Below are 10,719 nucleotides of genomic sequence, written 5' to 3'. Positions count from 1 at the left end.
GTGTGTGTGTGTGTGTGTGTGTGTGTGTGTGTGTGTGAGAGGGGCTGCATGTGTCAGCAGGTGGGAGAGAGGCGGTGATTCACTCAGAGCTGCATTTTGTTTGCGAACAGAACTGGTTTTGATGCCCCGAAGCTGTTCAGCACGCCTGCTTTGTGTGTTTTGTAATCTGGGGGACGGCGTTCCTGTCAGACTTTTTCCCCGGATTCCTCAGATATTAAACAAGACTCAGTGTAATGTTGGGAACTCTCAACAAAATAACTCACATGACGGTCTGTATTTACTGAACCTGATAAACTCGCACAGAGTCGTGCCTCCTCCAAGTGCACATCTGTTTGTGAATGATAGTCACTGTGTGCTGTCGGGCTAGACCCTAGTGATTAAGGAGGCGAGGAGACGTTAACGGGTGTCTGTCTGTGTGCGACAGTGTTAACAAACACACAAACATGAAGTATAAAGATTACCAGTTAAACCAGGTTTACTTCAGTAAGTCAGGCTTATCTTCAGGAAACTGTGTATAAGAAGCAAGACCTTTGATCTCATTCCCACTTCTTCTTAGCGTCTTTCTGCACCATAACTTACATATTACATTAATATTGCACATAGTTCTTTTTAAATTAAATTTGTCATTTTGTCACAAAACAGGACATTTCCTGACACAGGACCTAAATAAGTAATTAAAAAACAATAATTACATAAAAGTTAATAAAGAAACATTTACAAAAGAAGCATTTACTGCAAAGCAAGGTCAGTTACAGATGAAGATATTTCACATATTTATATGTACTTATATACGTAAATATATATCTTTTTACAGTTTAGTTTTCCTTTTATTTCTTCTGTTTATAGATGTTCTGTGTGTAATATGGAGTCGGTGCAGCTGCATTTCATTGTGTAATCCTGTATTGTATAATGAAAATACAGCTGGAGCTTGAACCTTGATCAGTGGGTTAATCGCTATCTTTGGGCTTAACTCAGTTTAATTTGGAGAACAAAATCACTCCGTGAACAAACTAACAGAGTCGTGTGTCAGCAGAGATCTCCGACTCTCAGAAGTAGAGATGAACTCAAGTCAGCTGTTATTTATTATGTGAACTTTCTTTATATAATTAGTGCTGAAAATCAAAGATGCATAAGATTACTATGAAACAACTTGAATAAGTAAAATTAAGTAAATAATGACCTTTGTTTCCGATAAGTTCTCTCTTAATTGAACTGTTACTTGCTTTTGATAAGTGACATTACAGCGTCCATATGGTGCAAATAAAGTGTAAATAAATAGATTTCTTGGTTTATGGTTCTGTAATTTGATGTGGTGACATTTAAAGATAGAACAAATGTTTCTCACAATGAGGCTGCAGCATCAAGTCAAAGCTGTTTGTCAGTTTTATTTTAAATGCAGCCATTTTAAAAACAAACAATATGTTGACTTTTAGATTGAAAAAGATATGACTTCAGATTTCAATCATGCAATTAAGTGTCAACCTCTGACGGAAAGACTTTTTTAAACCTCCTTTATGAAACAGAATTTCCAGAAAATCTGCCTGACTTACTTAAACAAGTCTGGTTTAACTGGTAATCTTGCTTCATGAAACATTTAACGTGACGCACCAGATGGTTTGTCTCACAGAACCATCTAAGAAGTCATTGTTGGAAACTGTCTGGAAAAGGGCCGGCGCGTTAAAGAAATACTAGGCGTGTGATTGGTTGAACCGCCTGTCAATCAAACTCTTATCAAAGCCAGCTGGGAGAAGAGTGAAAGCATATTTTCCATCGTTCTTTGAAATACTCTCCAGCTCTGATATAACTGATGCTAATGCAGCATCGACGCTAACCTCTTCAGGAAACGCCATTTTTGTTTTGAACAGTCAGTCTCCTCTCTGTGTCTCGTATCTCACACACCTGAACCATCCCAGTAGCTTCCAGTGACCTCTCACCGGACTCTGTGGTTTTTACACAAACACGTTCCCAGAAGCCTGACTAGACGGATTTACCCACAATGCTCATGTGATCTCGTGATATTGTGAGAATCCAGCTGCCGTGCGAGGTATTAAAACATGTTTGTGATACCAGTTGTGGAGGATCAGCGATGTTAGAGGAGTCAGAGCTCACACCGCTGACCTAAAACATGAAGCCAAAAGTTCTCCTGGGCTTTGATTTCATATTTTATTCTCCATCTTATGTCTTTAAATATGCAGTTTAGTCTTAACGCGTCTGTTTTCTTCACGTGCTTGATGTTTATTAAGTGTTTGAAAGAAATTAAATGAAATAAACCAGACGTGACTCTTTTATGAAACAGTGAGAGGTTTACTTTTCTCTTTTTGACGTAGAAGACGGTACATTTATTTTGACCCAGATGGTCACCACTGAGGCAGCTGTTAATCTTTCATTAAACAGAGGAGCTCATTCCAGAGGATTTGCCCTTTAAATACACTCGGCAGCACATTTTATCCCATGTGAGGATTTATGTGTCTTTGGGAGCATTTGTTTTGGTAGCCAGGAGAAGGTCAAAAGAGCCGGTCCGGAGTTCATTCAGGCCTCAGAGCCCAGATTCACAAGACAGCCTCCCCCTCCTCCCCCTCCAGCATTGAGAGGCTTCTTCACCAAACAGAGGACAGGCTCTGTCTGCAGCGGTCAGCGATTGTTTGAGAAGAAGAAGAAGAAGAAGAAGAAGAAGAAAGAGATCGGTGCAGCCCGGAGCGCCGTGTTCCTCCGTGTGTTGGATGGTTTTCAATTTAAATGCCAGGAAAAGAAAAACACAAGGAATGTTCTGTCACGTTCAAAGTGGTCACTTTTCCCCCGTTGAATCAAGTATATAAGAGGGAAGAATGGATCTTTTCAAGTAAACAAAAGAAACAAAAACGTACCGTTGTTTTATTTAATGCTGTAATTCAGACTTTAAAGAGATACGTGCAGCATGAAACATGAAGAAGCACGCGGGGATCTCGACTTGTAGCATCATTTTCAACACAAAAAGCCTCAAAGTTTCAGATAAACAACCTTTTCATGCATTCCACTCAGCCGAATGCAGTCATCCGTGAGCAGCCGGGTGTCGATGTGAGTAAGAGTTTAACAGGCAGTGTAGAAAAGCCTGTTGGGCTCCCCGCGGTGCTCTGCAGCCGGGCCTAATCCTTACAGCTGACGTCTCTGCCAAGGATCCAGACTATCGGTTACTCTGCTTGATGGAATGCAGGCCACACACACACACACACACACACCTACACACACCTACACACACACACACACACACTGATTCAGAAAACACCTCACGTCTTCAGATAAAAAACAAACTTTGGAGTTGTTATCATATGATTTATTTTTGTTTTTGCCTCCCACAGAAGCTCCAGTCGTGTGGAGACATAGCCCAGCTCAGCGCCCCCCCGCCCCAGAGAAGAGCCAAGTCTCTGGACCGCAGGACTTCTGACACCGCCATGACGGTGAGACACCAAACAGAACCAGGTTTTTCACTCGTGATTCGTTCTTCAACAAACTTCAAACTAATTATTTGTGGCTGCATCAAAGGCGTGGAGCGGTGAGACGTAACCTCTTTAAACTACGTCTCAGATATAAAACATGGCTGCCGCGACAGCGACACCTAGAGGCCGTGCAGCTCATTACACGTCCAATAGTTCAGAGAAGAGACCAAATCTGTGGTGGAGGAAGTATTCACATCCTTTTACTTCAGTGGAAGTAATAATACCACACTGTGAAAACAAGAAAACACAAATAAAAGTATTAACATGTAGTTAAAATCATAAAACTGTGTCTGTTCTATTATTATATATTCTATCATTAGATTATTATTACTGATGAACGATTATTTTCATTATTAATTAATCTGCTGATTATTTTCTCCATTAATCGATCGATTGTTTGATTTGTAGAAATAGTGAAAATAGTAACTGTGAGAAATATTAAGTTTTGTAAAAAGTACTGAGGTGATGTATAAGAGAGCAAAGAATACTTAAGTATAAGTACCTTAAACTTGTGCTTGAGTAAAGTACTTTTCTTCACTGCTTGCAAACATGAAAAGATAAAAAGTTTCACATATTTAAAACTTAAAACTTGAAGTTAAAATATGAATATGAACTACAATTACAAACATTAAAGCTACATTCCTCGTTATAAACGTAACCTTGCATCACTTATATTACATTTATTTCTCAATAAACAAAGTTAAGTTTGGTTTCACAAAGTAACACAAATTAACCAAACCTTTGAGCTGCTGCACTGACACACAAGTCTGATTATTGTTGTTAACAGTAAACGTGTTAACTTTGTGTTTTCTTTACAGCCAGATTTATTAAACTTCAAAAAAGGCTGGATGGTGAAATTGGATGAAAATGAGCAGGTAAACATTTGAAGTGTCCGAAACTAAACTTAAGTTCTTGATTTGAATGATTTGTAAACATCTTGTTTGTGTTTCGGTTCTAGTGGAAGAAATATTGGTTTGTGCTGTCGATGGACAGTCTGAGGTGCTACAAGGACTCCGTAGCTGAGGAGGTATTTTAATATTAGTTATTTTATATAGAAAACAAATAAGAAGTGTTTAATTTATAATTCTCAAACGTCTTTTTCTCTCTTTTTTCAGGCTTCAGATCTGGAAGGAGAAATCGACCTGACGAAGTGTTATAGTGTGTCTGAGTACCAGGTGCAGAGGAACTATGGCTTTCAGATCTATGTAAGAAAACAGTTCCTACTCTAAACATGCAAATATGTTTCCTCTGCATCAACATTAAAGTAAGTAAAATGTTTGTTTTAGACCCCAAAGGGCGTCTTCACGTTGTCAGCGATGACTTCAGGGATACGGAGGAACTGGATCCAGGCTCTGATGAAAAGCGTTCGTCCAGCTGGAGCCCCGGATGTGGCCAGGTACATTTAAACACTCTTTTAGTGTTATAATGACATGTAACATCCTAAAGCAGTCATAATGTAGCCAGCCTTCGATGTCAGTTTAATTAAACCTAAAGACATTTAATCGTTTTTATTATAAATAGAAAAAGAAATCTGCGTATTTTGAAACCAATCAGGGAAGAAGTTCTAAGGTCTTATATGAAAGTACCAACACATCAATGTAGAAATACTTTATTCAGATTCTTACTTAAATAGAAGTACTCAAGTATTATCAGATACATTTACTTAAAGTATTAAAAGTAAACGTCTTGAAATAACTTGTTTTGTCCGACCAGTAGTCCAAAACCCAAAGATGTTTAATTTACTCTGATATAAGACAGTGAAAAGTAGAAAATCCTCACATTTTTAACAGTTACTTATAAAAATGAATTTCTCGACATTTCCATGTTTTCCTGTTCTCCATCTAAACATACCTCCGTGTTTTCTGCAGTTTACCCAGCCACCACGTCTCCTGCAGCCCCCCCGAAGCTCTCCCCAAACCAGATGTGACTCAGGACTCCGCTGACGTCTCCACAGAGAGAGACCCTCACCCCAAACACAGGACCGTGATGGAGAGACGGCGAGAGGGACGCTACAAAACCTTCGACTGGGCCGAGTTCAGGCCGCAGAGCAAACGCACTCTGGATCCTCAGAGGACCAGAGCTCTGTGCTCGCTGGAGTTCGGGGAGCTGGAGAGGAGGAAGAGGAGGGAGGAGAGGAGGAGGAGGTACGAGAGCATGCTGGGCTTCCCTCTGGGTTGGGAGGTGATCGGAGGTACAGCAGCAGACGGCGGCGTCAGAGCGCTGAGTCCCAAATCTCAGCAGAAAGTGGAAGAAGAGATCGAAGAGTGCTGGAAGCTGGTGGAGAAGACGGTGTTCAGACTGGAGAGAAACGTCCCGCTGATCACCGACGACAAAGACTCTGTGGAGGCCGAGAAGCTGCTGGACGGCTACAGGAAGGGGGTGAGTGCCTCGCGTCTGGCTTCAACTCATAACAATATAGATAACAGATAATTATACTGTAGCTACAGAAACGTGAGAAGCTTTTTATACAAACTGGTTTTCTGTTGAAGGTGGAGGATCTGAAGGCTCAGCTGGTCGAGTCGGAGCGTCACAGACTGGATCTGGAGGCTCAGCTGAGTACAGCGGGATTTCATACGCTGCAGGTTCGCTCAGCTACTCGCTTTCTTCTCGGTGTTTGATACCCGTGTGGTCGCTTATGCTTCTTTATGTCTCCGTTTCTCTGTTGTCTTTCTCAGCTGGACCCTCCTCTGACTCCCGAAGCAGATTTTTGCCCATCGGACACAAATGAGAAGCCGTTGAACGGCAGCACGCAGACCCTGAAGGATGTGTGCAAAGAAACCAGAGAGAACCTCATCAACATGCAGGAGCAGCTCAGCTTCGAGTCGCCTTCACTAACGCCTGAGACGCCCAGCATCTGGCTGCACGATGCGGAGGGCAACTTCCAGGAACTGGGTGATTTGCTTCCTGAGACAGAAGACACACCTTTATTATTATCACCTACATCAGAGAAACAACTGTTATTCTCTCAGAGCGACGGACAAACAGTCAACCACCAGAATCAGCTGGACAGAGGCGACCGTGAGCAAGTTCCCAGCTCGGAAACACAAATACATAACGGTGAATTTAGTTCATTAATTCTGGAGACGCCTTCAGAGGGAGACGACGACGACTCGCTCGGCTGCTGTGTGGAGCTACATTCACCTCCAGACCAGGCGACGGTGAGGAGGCTCTCCCAAGAGGTGGAGCTGCTCACCAGCCAGAACGAGGCTCTCAACCAACGCAACCAGGAGATGCTGAACCAGCTGACTGAGGCCGACCGTGAGATAGAGAGACTGAAAGCAGAGCTCAGCAGCAGGTACACCGAACCCCATCACCTCCCTGAAGTGGAACAGCTGGGACAAACCAGGCTGGAAGATCTGGAGAGCGAGCTGAGCTCCAGAGACCGGCAGCTCCTGGAGGCCCAAACCGTGATCGCCTCCCTGGAGGAGAATCTGAGGGAGATGGAGGCGCTGCTGCAGCTGAACGTCCCGAAAGAAACAGAAGAAACAGGACAGGAGAATAAAGGATACCTGCTCCGGTGTTTCGAGGCCACAGAGGCCAAGCTGACGGAGCTGGAGAGGAAGCTCGACCAATCAGAGCTCACCTGCAGGGAGCTCCGCACGCAGAACGCAGAGCTGAGGGAAGCTGAGAAACGATGCAATGAAACAGCCGCCGAGGCCGAGGCCGACGTCAGGAGGCTGAATCAAGAGTTGGAGAAGGAGAAGCTGAAAGATGGAGAGAGCAACGGATGTGCTTCTGGTGAAGAAAGGATCCGGCAAGTGATAGACGGGATGGTCATGAGGTTGAAAGCTTTGGAGAAGTTACTGGAGGTGATGAACAAGTTTGATGTTGGTTTGAGAACGGAGGAAGAGACGACGGCCACAGTGGAGAGTCAGCTGAGGTGGGAGGAAGAGTTTTGGGGTTTTCTGCTCGACAAACTGAAGGTGAATCCGTCTGAGCTTCGTGAGGAGGAACCTGTGGAAGAGCTTCTTAGTGAGGTGACGGAACGTATGATGGTGGAGAAACAAATGCTGCTGTTAGGGCATCGCCTGCTCTCTGAGACGTGCACCGACAACGGTGTGAAACAACTGGACATTATTTGGAATATTGCAAGTGAGACAGAAACCAACCAGATGGTTGATTTCAACAACCAGCTATATGAGATGGAGTATTTCAGAAGCGCCACACAGGTGAAGATCTCTTTGCTGAACCACCTCGCCTCCTCGGTCGGCACCTCGGCCCACGACAAACTGCAGCTGGCGGCCGACCGGCTCTCCGACCGGCACCCCTGGTCTGGTTTCATTCACTCTGCAGCAACGGAGGCCTTGCACTGCTGTCATTTAAGCAGACTTCAGTCAAAGTACGAGAGGCGACTAGAAGAAACCAAACAGGAACTCACTTCTTCTCTCGTCTGCAGCAACTGTGTTGCCTTGATGGAGGAAAACAGGGAGCTGAGAGCAAGAATGTCAGACTTAGAAGCACAGCAGTCGTCGTCGTCTTTGGGCGATACGATGAACAGCTGTTGTCAGACAGAAGAAGCTTACCCACAGGACACAGATGTTAAGTTACAGGTCGTAGATGGAAGTGTTACAGGTGAAACTGGGGAGGAAGAGGCCGAGAGCCTGGAAGGTCAGCTGGAGATCCAGGAGACGGCAGAAGGAAACACAGAGGAAAGTGAAGCGACGCACAAGGAAACGGATCCTTTGGACGTAGAGACGGAGCAAGTTTCAGTGCTGAGGAGGAGAGTGGAGGAGCTGGAGGAGCAGCTGGCCGTCATGGCGGAGGAGGTGAAAGAAGAGCTTGATGGGAAAATGAGTTCTGTTCAGACGCAACACGAGACAGAGATGGAAAAGCTGAAGGTAAGAGGAGCGGTTAACATAAACGTTATGACCTCAGATTAAAGTTTGAACTTATTCAAGGATCATTTGATCTTCTTCAGACCGGACTCACTTATTTTATTAAAGGGGAGCTCCACCCACTTTACACATCATAGAAAATAATCAATAGGTGCAGCGTCAGTGAGTTAACTTTAATACCACAGAGAAAAGTGATGGAAACCAATGACGGCCTGAAACATAAAGATAAAAGAGTTCAATAACGTTCTCTATCACAGTTTATGTAATTTCATATTACTATATCTTTATATCTTTATATGGAGAATCAATCATTACATTTTGCTTCCAATAGTCTAATTAATTATGAGATATTAAATTTATATTTCGCCGTACGAGGGTCCTAAACTTAAAACGTCTTTTAACTCATTTAACGTAGTTTGATTTTTGGATATTTGAGTTCTTCAAATTAATACTTCATGACATCACCAAACTCTTTCATTTTATTGTTTTCATTGAGAGAAAATGACATATTGTGTGTTTACACTTTCCTGAGTGGCGGCTGTGATAGATATCTGACAGATTAACATGTTTTATGTGTAACATGCTGAAGTTTATGTATTGAGTTTGTGAGTCGTGTGAACGTCTCCAGGCGACGTGTGAGCGCGGCTTCGCCTCCATGGAGGTGTCGCACCTGAAGGTGGTGGAGGAACTGCAGCATCAACACCAACAGAAAGTGGAGCGCCTCCTGGTGGAGAGAGACGGACTGCTGGAGGAGGAGGGCGCTGCTACTGCAACCGGTGAGCAAGGCACTCTCATCACTCCTCACTTTTATTTTGAAAATCTGCCTATAAGGAAGAATTAAACCCATCGAGCTGTTGAGTCTCCTTCAGCTTTAACTCTCGTGTTCTTAACATTATTAAATATTTAAAGGTAAAACAATTGATTACTTGAAAAGATTTAATATGAATGTATTTCGATGGTAAAAATAACATTTGTAAAGAGTTTGACATGTTTATTATCACCATTATCAAACTTTACAGAATGTGTTCATGTGTCAAGCTGCTTCTGATATTCAACATATGAATCTTTAATAATCATAAAATCTTGTTTCAGCCATCGAAGCCATCAAGAACGCTCAGCGGCTGGAGCTGGAGAAGGAGGTGCAGAAGAGATGTCAGTCCCAGAACAGCACAGGAAACACTCACCTGGAGGACGTATACAGACAGCACAGGTGCGTCTTCTAAACCTCATCATTTGGGCGTCTCGTGGGGTTTAACGTGTTCTTATGGAACGTTGATCTTCAGATCGAATGTCTCTGTGTTTGTGAAGTGAGGAGCTGGCGTCGTACCAGCGGGAGCTGGAGGTTTTGTCCCAGCAGTTCTCTCTGAAGTGTCTGGAGAACGGACATCTGGTCCAGGCTGTGGATGCTGAGAGGAAGGCCTTGTGTCAGTGCCAGCAGGAGAACCAGGACCTGAGGACCAGAAACCAGGCGAGAGCTCCGATACGCCTCCTTTAATACATTACAGACTTGTTCTCCTACACAGTTACCACCTGCAGACACCCAGGGTGTAAAACTACTCCCAGTGCCTCGATTAAAGAGAGAATTATATGTTATTACGGTATATTTCAGATTATTATTGTCATTAAGTAAGAGGCCTCATTGTGGTTTTGTTTCTGTCGTCCAGGAGCTGAGCGGTCACCTCGCAGCAGAGATCACCCGACTCTGTTCTCTGGCCAAGCAGGATGCCCTGCCGCTCAGTCAGGGGATGGACGTGTACGAGATGGAGGTACGTCAATAATATGTCAATAATAACCACAGCATGTGCAATATCACTCTCAGTAATCTGTGTGCAATAAGACTTTCTACTACTTGTTCAATGTCATTGACATTATCTCTCTTAATATCGTGCTTAATATTACTTTTCCATCAGGCACTGGTGTCAGTATCACTTCTTACATACTTTATATTTTTACTCTTTGTTGTATTTTAGTTGAATTTTTTACTTTGATTCTTTACATCATTTATTTTTCGAAAGATGTGAAGCTGATTGTTTGATTTTGTCTCAGATCACCCTCCGAGTGAAGGAGTCTGAGGTTCAGTGTCTGAAGCAGGAGATCACGTCTCTGAGGGACGACCTGCAGTCGGCACAGAGGGTGAGAATCACACACGGACAGCTGCTGGAGTCATAAATAACATCTGTGAACCAAAAAGAGAAGAAGTGACCGTGGTGTGTGTGTGTGTGTATGTATATGTATATGTATATGTATATGTATATATGTATATGTGTGTATATGTATATGTATATGTATATGTATATATGTATATGTGTATATATATATATGTATATGTGTATATGTGTATATGTGTATATGTGTATATGTGTATATATGTATATGTGTATATATATATATGTATATGTGTGTATATATAT

The 10,719-nt window shown here is 43.0% G+C and overlaps 1 protein-coding gene across 2 annotated transcripts in view; it reads left to right on the top strand.

The window, feature by feature from the left end:
• LOC116391577 (interaptin-like) overlaps positions 1-10,719 on the top strand; it is a 24,506-nt gene that overhangs the window by 2,671 nt on the left and 11,116 nt on the right. Inside the window, exons 2-14 of one of the 2 annotated variants that reach the window (XM_031862312.1) lie at positions 3,336-3,434; positions 4,292-4,348; positions 4,432-4,500; positions 4,589-4,678; positions 4,760-4,869; positions 5,342-5,852; positions 5,963-6,055; positions 6,149-8,311; positions 8,937-9,084; positions 9,401-9,518; positions 9,617-9,776; positions 9,973-10,074; positions 10,355-10,441. In XM_031862312.1, the coding sequence (XP_031718172.1) occupies positions 3,336-3,434; positions 4,292-4,348; positions 4,432-4,500; positions 4,589-4,678; positions 4,760-4,869; positions 5,342-5,852; positions 5,963-6,055; positions 6,149-8,311; positions 8,937-9,084; positions 9,401-9,518; positions 9,617-9,776; positions 9,973-10,074; positions 10,355-10,441 (3,807 nt within the window). Of the gene's footprint in view, positions 1-9; positions 3,435-4,291; positions 4,349-4,431; positions 4,501-4,588; positions 4,679-4,759; positions 4,870-5,341; positions 5,853-5,962; positions 6,056-6,148; positions 8,312-8,936; positions 9,085-9,400; positions 9,519-9,616; positions 9,777-9,972; positions 10,075-10,354; positions 10,442-10,719 lie in introns of those variants that run through there. The other variant, XM_031862311.1, reaches the window with a different exon arrangement.

The sequence above is a fragment of the Anarrhichthys ocellatus genome, unplaced genomic scaffold (assembly GCF_004355925.1).
Source record: "Anarrhichthys ocellatus isolate YVR2014 unplaced genomic scaffold, GSC_Weel_1.0 scaffold26, whole genome shotgun sequence".
In the NCBI taxonomy this organism is placed as follows: Eukaryota; Metazoa; Chordata; class Actinopteri; order Perciformes; family Anarhichadidae; genus Anarrhichthys; species Anarrhichthys ocellatus.
Note: the sequence above shows the minus strand (reverse complement) of the source record. Positions and strands in the feature narration are given on the sequence as shown.